The sequence below is a fragment of the Schistocerca cancellata genome, unplaced genomic scaffold, assembly GCF_023864275.1.
Source record: "Schistocerca cancellata isolate TAMUIC-IGC-003103 unplaced genomic scaffold, iqSchCanc2.1 HiC_scaffold_1150, whole genome shotgun sequence".
NCBI classification, from domain to species: Eukaryota; Metazoa; Arthropoda; class Insecta; order Orthoptera; family Acrididae; genus Schistocerca; species Schistocerca cancellata.
In genome coordinates this window covers 2,350,428-2,364,871 of record NW_026047149.1, presented here as the reverse complement: position 1 = coordinate 2,364,871, position 14,444 = coordinate 2,350,428, and the positions used below count along the sequence as shown (strand labels likewise).

The following is a 14,444-nucleotide window of genomic DNA, read 5'->3' as shown; positions in this document are numbered from 1 at the left end:
CAGTTTATGATAGTTGATTCCCTGTTCTGCGTTAACTGTTTCAAATAGTTCGGGTCTGCTTGTCACCAGAAGGTCCAATATGTTATCGCCACGAGTCGGTTCTCTGTCTAACTGCTCAAGGTACTTTTCAGATAAAGCACATAAAAAATTTTCACTGGATTCTTTGTCCCTGCCACCCGTTATGAACGTTTGAGTCTCCCAGTCTATATCCGGCAAAGAAAAATCTCCACCCAGAACTGTAAAATGGTGGGGAAATCTACTCGAATTTTTTTCCAAATTATCCTTCAGGTGCTCAGCCACAACAGCTGCTGAGCCAGGGGGCCTATAGAGACATCCAATTACCATGTCTGAGCCTGCATTAACCGTGACCTTCACCCAAATTATTTCACATTTCGGATCTCCGTCAATTTCCTTCGATACTATTGCACTTCTTATCGCTATAAACACGCCTCCCCCTTCATTGTCCAGGCTGTTGTTTCTGCGGTATACATTCCAATCTGAGTTTAGAATTTCATTACTGTTTACATCTGGTTTCAGCCAACTTTCTGTCCCTAGTACTATGTGGGCATTGTGACCGTTTATTAATGGGAGCATTTCTGGGACCTTTCTATAGACACTCCTGCAGTTTACTAATAGGTTATTAATATTGTTATTCCCCATTGCGTTTTGCCTACTACTACCTTGTCGTGTCTCAGGAGGCGTCCTGTTGGGCCTAGGGAGGGAATTCTCTAACCTAAAAAACCCCCATGTGCACTCCACACATACTCCGCTACCCTTGTAGCCGCTTCCGGCGTTTACTGCACGCCTGACCTATTCAGGGGGACCCTACATTTCTCCACCCGATAGCGGAGGTCGGGAAATTTGCACCCCAGATCTCCGCAGAATCGTCTGAGCCTCTGGTTTAAGCCTTCCACTCGGCTCCAAACCAGAGGACCGCGATCGGTTCTGGGAACGATACTACAAATAGTTAGCTCAGATTCCAACCCGCGAGCGAGGCTTTCCGCCTTCACCAATTCCGCCAACCGCCTGTACGAACTGATGATGACCTCTGAACCCAGACAGCAGGAGTCACTGGTGCCGACACGAGCAACAATTTGCAGTGGGGTGCACCCAGTGCTCTCTATGGCCGCCGGCAGGGCCTCCTGCACATCTCCGGTGAGACCCCCCAGCAAGCAGAGTGAACACTGGCCTTCTTCCCAGACCTTTCCGCTTTTTCCCTAAGCCTAACGTTGGAGCTCCCAATAACTAGTAAACTCCTCCCGCCGTGTGCCTACTCGGACCTTGCTGAAGGAGCGGCCACATGTCCACTCACAGGCAGAGCGGGCGATGCCACACGGCCAGCCTCCACATTGACCCTCCGCCGCGAACGCCGCTGAACCCGCCACTCCCCTTGGGGAGAGGGTGGCCCAACCGCGCCCGGTACCCGCGAAGATGTCTCGACAGCAGGGACAGTGGGTGACGCATGTGTAACACCTGGGGTGTACCGTGCGACGCACCAGACTCCCCTCTGCCGCTACACTCCGAGGCAGCAGCCTGAAGACGGCTGACCGCGGCCATCAACACGCTCAGCTGTTCGCGGACAGTGGCCAGCTCCCCCTGCGTCCGTACACAGCAGTCACACATCCTATCCGTCCTAAGAAATCAATTTACTGAGGAGAGTTAATTAACCTTTAACTAGACTGCTAATTCACTAAAGGCGGCTGATAGTTGACTGAACTGTGGTTACCAGAGACTTCTTGTAGAAAACAATGAAAAAAGCCCTACCTGTCTAAGGACTGTATTCAAAACACTAGCACTACTGGCACTATGGCTGACTAAAGGGACTCTCTCTGACTGTATTCAAAACAAACACGAAATCTATGGAACACTATTACTAGCACTCGACAATTAAAGCTTCCTAAAAGCAAAAACACACGGAGGAAGCAGTGACAAGTAAAAAAAATACAGTTAATACTTAAATTAAGGTAGCTCGCTGCACAGCAGACGTGACGCATACTGCAGTTACGACGACACTGACACTAGTGGCACTATGGCTCACTAAAGGGACTCTTGAGATCAGTTACTGCCCTGAATGGTGGTTACAAAATTAATGGTGCGCGTTCTTGCCTGGAGAGTGAAAATGACAATGCATGAGGTGACTGGCCCGTATCGAACTACGGTGGGTAGAGGCAGATAAAGTATTCAAACTGTCCGTGAATATAGCGACATGGTAGCTGCGGCACATGTTGTCACGCTCTAGTGCGCCGTAATGTCGCTCGATTTCGGGAATGCTTTCGATAGGGAGAGTCACCAGTGCCTTCTCGAAACAATGACCGTACTGGATTTTCTGCAATATTTTGTCAAGGTAATTGGTATAGTGTTGAAGAACAGCAGTTTGCAAATCATGATCAGTGAGTGGTCAGCTAACCAGGCAGCTCGCACTCAAGAGCTGTGTGCGACGAGAGGTGGTGCTGTGTGGAGGGCCTCGTTCGCCACTGCCGCTGAGGCCCTGCTAGCCGCTCTGCAGAAGCTGCTACGAGGGCTGCACGCATGCGCGCGCACACACACACACACACACACACACACACACACACACACACACACACACAATCGCAATAACAATAATCAATAATACACAGCATAATAAGATCAATGATAAGTACATGGTGTTCAACTAACGGAGCAAAAGAAGCAGACTGTCAAAAGAACATTGCTACAAACTCCGGAAAGTCTTTGTACACGTCAGGAAAATGTTGTCCCATGTAACAGCTTCGCGCCAACACAGTTGTCACTAGTGGTATTTGAACGTTATACCTTCTCATCCATGCGAGATCTAGGATGCAGTTACTCACCGATTCGCTCTTCCTGTGCTCGGCAGCTCTCGTGATACCTTTAACTACCGTTTACACGTGCCCTGTTTCGGTTCATACTCCATCGACATAACAGCTTTTGGCACCGATCTGAGAGTCTGACATCTGGACGGATGGGTGTTAGTGTTGTCATCCCTGCATTTAATTTCACAGAGGGATCATTAGGCTTTTCTATGTGCTGAATGTGTGCATCCTTCGATCACTTTTTATTTATTTACCTGAAACTTATTGCAGTCATTCTACTTCATCGTCCGTCGAACTTAGAATTACATTCTTTAGCGACCTGTAGTACTTTATTCCTGGCTTTCCCTGACTATTTTTCCGTCTTTCATCAAACATTTTATGTATTTTTTCGTTTTCTCAGGTTTCTTCAGAGTTGCCTTCCTTGCTCCAACATTTCTCTGTTCAGTTTTCGTGTTTCGCGTTGTCAGTGACACCAGCTGCTGAAATTCCAGCTGACACATTCATTATCGCGTTATCTACAGCCTTACAGAAGTAGAAAAACCCATTTCATTCGTCAGCTCTTCAGTATCCCATTTATCTGCACACTGATTGCTCCTAACAGTTGTTTTCAGTTTGTTCACCACCATAACTAACTGACCCTACGTCTGCTCGTGCGTACCTCTTACAATTCATCGGATTCTCTATCTGGAAACGATATAATGCAGCTGGAACCTTCCAATACTTCCAGGTCTGTCTTACACACCACCACCTTCCTCCTTAACCTTCTTGATAGCCAGAGATGCTGAGGCGCTGAAGCAATCATACAAATATCACAGAACAGAGAGTGTAGACTTGCAGTAATTCCGCCACACGGAGCAAGGGGTCTCTCACACAGGGAGCGGTGTGGACAGAACCAGCTTCGAACTGATGAGCAAGTCCACCAGAGGACTGTTTAGTAATGACTGCACATGGTAAGCAAAATGTCTTGAAATTTTTTCTGGAGCTGCTGTCCTACAGGTCATACATATTTCAAAAGTGGTTGTAACAATAAGAAACTTTACTAGTAGCTCAAAGTGTTAATCACGATATTTTTCAAAGTTTGGAAGGGCCACTTGTCCTTAACATTTGACTGTCTGTTACCATTATAACAGCTACAAAGACAGACAGACGTACAAATGCCTCTACCTGAAACACATACTTTGGTCTGTACTGGTCTAAGATGCTACACTTCAGGGATTGGTAACCAACCAGTCCTAGGACGTTTATTATGTATAGTAAAACGACAATATCTAAAAGGGTGCACATGAAATGCGAGGTAGTTAAGTTATGTGGGTCACGTACAAGGAGGCTTAATCCAGTTCAGATCATTCGGATACTTTTGAGAACGATAGTATCAGAGCTGGCCTGTACAGTGGGTCTGTAATTAAGTTTTGTGTAAGTGTCAGGCACTGTATGTGCATTTTCTTCATGCTTAATTTTGAACTTCCTGTTGTGTGGTATGGTGAGAAACTGCTGTGGGGAACTCAGGTGGTGCAAATGAATGTGATTACCGCACTGGTAAATCATTTGTATTTACTGGACCGCTATTCCTGTTGTTGGCGTGTATGAGTGTGTGTGTGTGCGCTGCAGTGGGCCGTCCCCAGGACACGCCTGCTCACACTGTGCCTCTCTCTCTGTGTGTGCAGCCCACCAGCCGCTGCACAGCTGAGGCCCGCCACCACCTCCACCACCACCTCCGCCACCACCACCACCGCCGCCACCACCACCACTGCCGGCACAACCCGCCAGACTCCTGCTGCTGCTGCTGCTGCTGCACTGCCCACGACTCCTGCACCTGATGACGCCACTGTCTCTCACTTGCGGTAAGTTCTCACCATACACACACACACACACACACACACACACACACACACACACACACGACCATTCTGTGGTAGATAAGATTTAAATACCGAAAAGCAAAGTGTAAATGCAGAGTCTAGAGTTAATGACGGTCAGCAAAGCGAACTGGCACTAAAATCAGAACAATACAGTCAGATGAACAATGGGGCTGTATCGACATGATAGGAGGTTGTATCGTGAGAGAGAGAGAGTCATTAAGAATACGTTGGTAGGGAAAATAGTGAGTTATTGTTAACAGTTCAGTGATTTATTCTCACGCAGCGAATGTCAGCGATAATTCAGGCACACACACACCAACGTCGTACACAGAAAATCTGGTGGCAGGGAGCCACTGTGACTGCACTGAATGTGTGGCTCTCTGTGTCAAAAGAGGTAAACGTCCAGCACTCTTGGCATATTGGAATGGTCTAGCAGGGGTCAGATAAACACATGTTTGTGAGACCATTTGGGGTGGTTGGCAGCACTGAGACAGGACAAAAAGAAAAACAATTATTTGCCATAAAATTTCCGCTAATAACAACAAATATGCTCGTCAAGCAGCAAAGAGAAGCAAATGTCGGCAGAGCGTCAGCTCGTGGACGACTTTGGTCGACCCGCCGCAGTGTGGAGTAACAGCCAGTCCCAGTAACAACACACATGCGAAGCAGAAACTCTGCCTGCTGTTAACCATGTTTCTGTCTGTGTGACCAACGAGTTTAAAGTGCTGTGAGCATCCAGAGTCCACACTTACTTGTACTGTGCGCTCCTATCTCTGTCCTGCCCTACAGGTTTTACCCTCTGCAGCTACCTCTAGCACCATGGCAGTTGACCTCTGATGACTTCACATGTAACCTATTACGCTGACCCTTGTACATGTCACGGTTTTCCACATATTGTTATCCTCACCTATTCTGGAGGGACGTTTCAGTGTTCCTCTGGTATGAGTTCACCTAATTTCAACATCCTCCAATAGCACCGATTTAGGATGCTTCGATTTCCTTCTCGTTTTTTCCCGTAATCCACGATTCATTTTCATACAGTACTTTGTTACAAACATACATTCAGAGGTTTCTTCCCCAGTTAAGGACTATCTTTTGTACCAGTAGCCTTGTTTTGTGAGGAATGTCCTGTTTTCGTGTGCTAGATAACTTTTTATAACCACCTCGCCTTGTCCCTAAGTGTAAATACGCTTCGCACATAGCAGAATCCCTGCAATTTGTCAGCTTCGTGGTCCTTAATTCTGATGTAAACTTTGCCATCAATGTTATTTCCGCCACTCCCCAACATTTTCCTCTTTCTTCTGTTCATTAATCCTAATTCAGTGATCATTTGACTATTTATTACATTCACCAACTCCAGCGATTCTCTCTCACTTTCAGTGATAGAAATATCGCCAGGAAATTTTATCAACGAAATGCTTTTTACCCTCAGTTTTAATTAAATTCCTGGAAGTTTCTTCAGTTCCACCAACGATTCTTTAGTGTTCAGACTGAATATTTGTGGAGACTACCAGCATCGCTGTCTTCCACCATCTTTAATCAAAGCACCAATCCTTCCTGATTACTGTACATATTCTGTGTTATCTGCTGTTCCCTATGTCTTGTACCTATTTTTTTTAAAGTTTCGTACACTTTCACTATTTCACATTGTCAAACGTCATTTAAAGATCTACAAATCCAATAAAGATCTCCATTTTTCTTACACATTCCTTCCACTATCAGGCCGAAGGTCTGATAGGCCTCTCTCGATCCTTTACTCCAAATTTAGTGCGCTCAACAGATCCTCAGTTTTATCTTCGATTCTTCTGCGTGTTATAATTATTCTTGTTAGTAATTTGGATTAATCAGCTGTTTAGCTCACTGGGCGAAAGCTGTCGCGATATCGACCCTTGCTCGCCTCTGTAGTGTTTGGATGGTGTGTTTCTGGCAGTCTCTTGTTACGACTCCTGTCTCATGGATCCTACAGACAAAATTGAATTGTCGTTTGATTTTCACCCTCCCAAATGATCATGTAAGTTCCAAGGGAATGTTAACTAACCGTTCCACCTTGTTTGTGTGCAAGTTTTCCAGAGCTTTGTGAAATTATGAGTGTAATGGCCAGTCCCCCACGTTTTCCAATTCGGCTTCCATCTCTTCTTCTGTCACGTTATATGTTAGTTCCTCCCACTCAAAGAGGTCTTTAACGTACTATGTTCTTCCATCTGCTCTCTCTTGCGCGTTTAAAACACTCTTTGTGTAGTCATCCTTGCATTTAATTTCACAGAAGATTGTTCCCACTTTTGCATGTGCTGAATGCGTCCTTCCTATGTTCCTTTCCTTTTCGATTTCTTCTAATTCTTCCTGCAGTCATCCTGCTTTTACTTCCCTCAAATTTCCGACTGATTTCATTTCAACAATGTGACCTCAGACTTAGTTCCTGGAGTGGCAGAGAATCGTCCTGACGCATTTACTTGATATTTTCCTGTCGTTACCATTGAACATTCTGAATGGTCGTTAAATAAGGGATGGTATAGATTAGAAGATTTATGTTTCCGAGTGCAGAAAGCTCGTTCAAAGCTGAAACTACAGTCACTTTAACCTTTTACACCGAAAATTATCCAACTTGACCCCCACGGGGTCAAGGAGCGAGCTACATGTGATGGTTCTCCGACAGCTCGGGGGTGAAGCATTAACCCTTCAAAGGGCTGACTGTGTTAGATGTAGGCTGAAATCTCGCTGGAAAGAATTTTTTATTTCTTCTGTAACAATGTTATCCTCAGGCAGACCCACAACCAGTTAAGAAGTTCTTAGAAAACGTCTCCACATAAGTTTTTTTCCTAAATTGATTCAGTGCACTGTAGGTCTAAAAGTGAAACAACTTATGGATTTGAAAACGTAGTTGCTGTTGTTTCGTCTTCTCCAGAGATAATTTCTAGTTTTTTTTTTAAATGCAGAAACAAGCGTAGTCACTCAATTGGGGCACTGAATAACTTGTTAACTTGAGTTCGTTATATGTCTGCACCCACTGCTACTATTCCACACATACTTTCGTGGTAGTCCTGTGACACAACTTAATTATGACTGTGGGGTGCACATTGTCAAAGCCTCTTTTTGTGCAGGAAGGGCACAATATCTCGCCAACTCACGACTATTTATGGGCGTTTGTGCTATGGGAACATTGTTTTACTCTAGAATATTTTTCTTGTAAGGTTAACATGGTAAGTAGCAATACGTTCGCGTTACTACAGCGTACACCTCATTGTTTTCTTTTCTAGGTTTACTGAACACTACAGCTAAATGTAAGAAATAGCATTAGGAATGTAGTCTCCCAAATTATCTAACGTTATCGAACTTGCATAGTATTCATTAGACTGTTTCATTTTCTTAACACATTTTTAATGCTTTTTCTTTGGTCATTGATGAGATTTCCTTGTACTGTGTGTTTTTCTGATTGGAAACTTTGTGTTATTCGCACCTTATGAAAAGTCTTTTGTAATCGGTGTTACACTGTCTTTGGTGATGCCAAGGAACGTATCTGTAAGGGAAAGCGCTTTAAGTGAATGGTATTAAAAATAAAGTTATTAAGTTATAATGTAAATAGTGTCTACATCTACATCCATAATCCGCAATCCACCTGATGGTGTGTGGCGGAGGGTACCTCGAGTATCTCTATCGGTTCTCATTTCTATTCCAGTCTCGTACTGTTCGTGGAAAGAAAGATTTTCACTATGCCTCTGTGTGGGCTCTAATCTCTCTGATTTTATCCTCATGGTCTCTTCGCGAAATATATGTTGGAGGGAGCAATATACTGCTTGACTCTTCGGTGAAGGTTATGTTCTCGAAACTCCAACAAAAGCCCGTACCGAGCTACTGAGCGTCTCTCCTGCAGTCTTCCACTGGAGTTTATCTATCATCTCTGTAACGCTTGCGCGATTACTAAATGATCCTGCAACGAAGCGCGCTGCTCTCCGTTGGATCTTTTCTCTCTCTTCCATCAACCCTATCTGATACGGATCCCACACTGCTGAGCAGGATTCAAGCAGTGGGCGGACAAGTATATTGTCCCCTACTTCCTTTGTTTTCGGACTGCATTTCCTTAGGATTCGTCCAATGAATCTCAGTCTGGCATCTGCTCTACAGACGATTAATTTTATATGGTCATTCCATTTTAAATCACTCCTAATGCGTACTCCCAGATAATTTATGGAATTAACTGCTTCCAGTTGCTGACCTGCTATATTGTAGCTAAATAATATGGGATCTTTCTTTCTATGTATTCACAGGACATTACACTTGTCTACATTGAGATTAAATTGCCATTCCCTGCACCACGCATCAATTCGTTGTGCTAAAAAAGCGAATCATTCCTTGTGAATAAGCTGCATCTCTAGAGCACAAGTTTTACCCATACCACGTGAAACAGCAGCAAGATTTCTGTCAGCTACGAGACATTTTCTAACTCTTGGTAATATTTTTAAGATAAAGTTTGACACGTTGACCATCTCAGGCGGAAACGGGGGGGGGGGGGGGGGGGAGATTAAATATCGCCGACTTTGGGAGAAAGTGAGAAACTATATTCGTGTGTTCCACACACGAGATGCGGAAGAAGACACACACGGCCCTCACGCCGCACTTACCAGACGAAATTACTCCCACTGTCTGGGATCCACCCACAGATGTACGGCACGTCGCCAATGGCTTTTATCACTTTGAACAATTTTGATTCCAACTCAGTTATACTCAAACCAGAGTTGGCCGTCGAATATGGTAAAAGTCAAGAACATGTACGTGGAAATAATGAGAAGCAAAAGCGGAAACGTGACTGTACAAAAGTAGCCGCACTACGGCTGGAGGGCCATCTGGACAAACATCGGCACCCCTCACCTACCAACGAGTGTGAAAACTACTCTGGAGAGGGCAGTAAACAGGAAAGTAGCAACCAAAGCGAGACCTGAGGCAGTCCACCTGGGTGGTCGGCAGCACGTGAGAGAATCACGACCTGACAGCAGGCGAGGTTCGTACGCGCTCAAGTGAACGACATCTGGTGAGTTATCAGACAATTGTTAGCCACAATAACACGAACTCTACTCCCAGTACCTTGCCTTCCAATTTTTTTGAATCGTAGCGATGTGCCGTGTGAATAAAGGAATGCTGTAAACCGGCTAAGAGGACAGACAACGCACCACCTGCCAGCAGAGGGAAGCGAGGCGGGCGGGCGCTGGGTGGGTCGCCGCACGCACGCCGGCCACGAGCGGGCCGCGGGGCGGCGCGTGCGTCGCTGAGGCGGGAAACTGCGAGAGGAACTTGGCAGCATGCTTCAGTGCACACAGTTACGTGGAGCAGTGTGCAAAGTGAACAGAAAAAGGCGTGAACGCAAGAACATCATAATGAATCGTCCTTAAGCTCTTTGGTCTTAAAACGGTGTTTCTTACTGACATAGGAAACAGAAATCTAATTTAAAATACTTAGCTCAGAAGCACTCTATTTTGTGTTGAAGGAATCTCGGAGGAAAAGCTGGTCCTCACGACAGAACTCGTCGTACTTTTTAGTACACTTTATTTCACTTCGTTCCGTATGTCGAAACTCCTTTTAGCCAGAAGCGACTGCACTGATTTCTGCTGTTCTGCGTTACATTCATCGTCACCCGCTGTATCAGAAATCGCAGCACGGAGCTTCCAGTGCGTGCAGTACTCAGGGATGGCAGAAGACCAGCTTTCCAAACGAGCCTCGGGAACCGAGGCATTGGGCGAGTTACAAGATGTTGCGAAATAAATCGGAAAGCAGACCATCGTGAACACAGAGCTTGGAAGGCGTCGCTCTCAGCTGAGTTAGTTTGTGTGCAAACATGGTCTTTCAGATGAAGTGCTTAAAAATAAAAAATTAAAAAATTATGCGCGAAAATAGCGCAGCGACTCGGTGACAGGTATGGGGGAGGCGTCGTGGCCAGACCTCGGAATAGTTAAAAAATTAAATGAAATAAAGGGGTTAAGGGCGCGAGTTTCTAGTCTGCGTGTACTGGATTCGAATACCGCAACTCGCATGAATTTTAATTCGTGGTAGTAGTTGCTAGTTAGGAAAAAGTTGAAATGATTCTTGCTACATATGCTGAAGGTCTGGGTTCGTTTCTCACATCCGGCAATCATTTTTAACAAGCAAAAGCAGCATCTTTCCCACCTCTGGTAGCCTGGAGGAGAGTCGCTACAGGTTGGGCCCTGACAGAGGCGGAAGTCACGCCGGATCGAAACTCTGTCACCAGTCACCTTTCTTAAGCGATATCTTTTTAAATCATTGAGCCAATCGCCGTGCAGGGCCGCAGCGCACTTGACTCTTACTGTATTCGAGTCTGAGATGTCAAAATATTGACGATGGACTGGAATTCGAACTCAGATCTCCCTTTTCGTCACGTTTGATCACTTTCAGATGATGCATTTCCACTGCTTCATTGTCTCTGGTTGTCTGCAAAGTCGTAAAGACGTTCACAAGAGACACATCCCTGGGTTCGAATCCTGGCATGTCACTTTAAGTTGCAACATGAGCACAGCAAATTACACGTGAGAAATTATTCTGATTTTACCGATTCTCTGGGCTTTGTTAACAATAATGGTGGTACTGGTTTCGAGTCCCAAGTCAGACGGGCAGCTTTTCGTCCCTTTCGTGTCAGTTTCAAACATGCCACTCCTAGCTACTGGTGAAAGAGAATAGTACAGTCGAGGTATCTTTGTATCTAGTCAACAACTGTGTGTCCAGGGTTCGATTGCTAGTCAGCAGAAAATTTTCATAATTGTATTTACAATACAGAAATGCGCACATTTCGCTGCTAAATCAGTGTAGAACGTCTACGCGTGACTAGAGGTCAGTGTCGATAGGTACTGGGTTTGAGTGCGCATAACGCGCATAACACAAAACACTTTCGTCTCCTGGGTTTACTTTGTCATATCATTGCTGGTTAAAAATGACGATTTCCGGCATTTCATTGTGCTTAGTTAACCATCCTATTAAGTGCTGCGTTCGAATGTCCGGGAAACACAAAACTTTATGGCAGATCATTTCAAGTTTCAACTTGGACACTCTTTGTTACTTGTGACTGAAACCATACTTGAGATATTTCGTCTTTACTTGTTAGATTCCATTCCCGGATTGTAGCGAAGTGAGAACTTTTGTCATGTCATTTAAAGGAGGATGCTGCTTTCTGAGGTTTCATTTATTACAATAAATTTGAATATGCAAGCGTAATGGTTGTGCAATATCCAATAACACGTTTCCTGGTATTTGCATCATCGAAGTGTCAGTTTGCATGTAAGCTGATAATCACACAGAGCAGTTGTCTCTTGTGGCCTCATGCAGTGAACATTTTGTACAGGCAAAGACTGCACCGAAAACAGAGCAGAGGAACAATGTTACGAGGACTGATTACAAATCAGGCGAAACACAATTCAGACCGTTCCGTAAAGTTTCTGGCGTGCAGCCGCATAAATTCAGCCTCTTCTCCTAATATTTCGGCCGAACACCGTCCCGCCATCTCCAGAGTGAGCTGTGGTGAGTGACGCTGCCGCACCTGGTCCGTCCTTTTAAACCCGAGGACCGAACCACTGAATTTATGCGGCTGCACGCCAGAAACTTTATGGGACAGTCCTTACGCCGCAAAAACATTCAGATGGACGACAACTGAGATCGTTCAGACGATTATGAGCATGATAGCACATGTTAAATACATGTGCGTATTCTATCAGGCCATAAAATATGACACACACACACACACACACACACACACACACACACACACACACACACATACAGTTTTTTTATGGGGATGGTGTTGCCGATTTGGTGTTTATCTCTCACATGTTTTGAATAAATTGTTGTCTGTGTGTGAGAAAGTTTCAGTGTTTGGTGAGGCTGAATGAAGAAAACTGGCGGTAACTGCAGTGAATTTTTTTTTGCCTGCATAGCAGGAAAGTGTCTGTTTGAAAACCAGGAGACGGGATTCTTCTTGTGTGTGACCTCTGGCAGTGAAGCTGCAGACAGAGACCAGTGTCAGCTGCAAGAAGCCTGTCCTGTGGTGGAGGTGACCGACTGGTTAGGTGTTGCGTCCCGAGAGCAAAGGAGCTGACTTGCAGGAATGAGTGTGACAAAGTGTGGTTATGAAATTCTTTCAGAGGTTGTATAATGCTATTTGTAATGGACGATGAATGAAGATTTTCTTATGAGGGGGATAGAACAGATGTACTGTAATTTAATACATACACACAATTGCGCACTGTTTTGTACTGTAGGAGGGGAAATACGGTAGGTTTGTTTCAGGACAGATTTGTATCCGCAACAGTTGTTTCCTCGTGTGGCTGTTTTCCCCATTCTGTGTGCTGTGTGTTTGTAGCAGAGAGTGGCAGTTTGTGTGTTTTGTGCAGGAGCCTCTCTGCAGAGGAGAGGGCCAGGAGGCTGGTCAAGGCGGCTGAGTGGGGGGCAGTGGGGCAGCTGAGGGCGCTGATCGCCGCAGGGGCCGACGTGGGGGCGAGGGACGGGGGTGGGTGGACCGCCCTGCACAAGGCAGCAGTCAGGGGAGAGGTCGAGGCGGTGAGGCTGCTGGTGGGGGCGGGTGCGGCGGTGGCCGCCAGGAGTACCGGTGGGTGGACGCCGCTGCATTACGCGGCAGCCAATGGCCACGCAGAAGTGGCGGCTGCGCTGCTGGACGCGGGGGCCGACAGGGGGGCCACAACTGCTCTTGGGCAGACAGCGCTGGACATCGCCTGGCAGTACAACCAGAGGCGGCTGGTGGAGATGCTGTAATGAGGCAGACAGTCCAGCGAACTCTGTGCAAAAAAACAGCAACTGAAAGAATCTGTAGGAGAGCAATATTCATAATTTTTAAAATAAAGATCCCAAAAAAGTAAATGCTATTGTGACTCACTAATTTCAGTCCTCCTAAAGTAACGTACAGCACACACATAAGGAACGTTGTAGCAAAACCCAGACAACTCCAGATAACAGCAAAATAATTCAGGTAACAACGGACAATGCTCCTCTCAACAAAAATGTCTCGAGTAATACTTCCAGACTAAACTTGACAAAAGTTAAGTTCACTGTGAACAAACACAACTGCTCTATGATATCTGATCGCTGAAAAGTATTTCACACCACTCTACAAGTTGCTATATCAGCGTCTTCTAATTTGCAACATACCGAGATCACTGCTATATCAGTTCTATCACCAGAATTTTCGCTCCTGATATCAAACTCAATTTACTTCTCCACATTCAGCAAACATTCTACTCTACCGTACCTGTTATGTTTAATAATAACGAGATCGTAGTAGCGGTATTCACACTACATAATGCGATCATCATCTGGAACCATACAGTCACTCCACATTTAACTGAACACAATCAGACCACAACATCACACGCATACAAAATGTGAAGGAAATCCTCTCTATCTGGTACTGTTGTCTCTACTTGACGTAAAAGATTGCAACGAGCAAAGTAATTCTAGTTGTATTGGAGACAGAACACCGAGGCCCGAGTTTCAGCACACGAAAGCAATTTCCTGACGACGCACACGAGTCTCGACTCTCATCGGTCACAAAGGCACAGCTGAGACGGTGACGCAAGTCGTGGAGCTACAGGTAATAAAATTACACTTACTTTGACTCGTACATCAAGTAAATAAGTGTAGTGGAGAGTGTATACGCCTGTCAACTCAGCTGCTGTCACCTCACTTCACTCCCTGCGGCCGCAGCTCGCCGCTCCCCGCCAGTCCGTGGCTCCTGCCACAACTGTCAGCCGCCCCTCTGCTTGTG

General features: G+C 45.5%; 1 protein-coding gene across 1 annotated transcript in view; it reads left to right on the top strand.

Moving 5' to 3' along the window:
- LOC126159962 (protein roadkill-like) overlaps window positions 1–13,435 on the top strand; it is a 48,972-nt gene extending 35,537 nt beyond the window's left edge. Inside the window, exons 2-3 of the mRNA XM_049916769.1 lie at window positions 4,478–4,501; window positions 13,057–13,435. Of these exons, the coding sequence (XP_049772726.1) occupies window positions 4,478–4,501; window positions 13,057–13,435 (403 nt within the window). The remainder of the gene's footprint in view (window positions 1–4,477; window positions 4,502–13,056) is intronic.
- The last annotated feature ends 1,009 nt before the right edge of the window (window positions 13,436–14,444 follow it).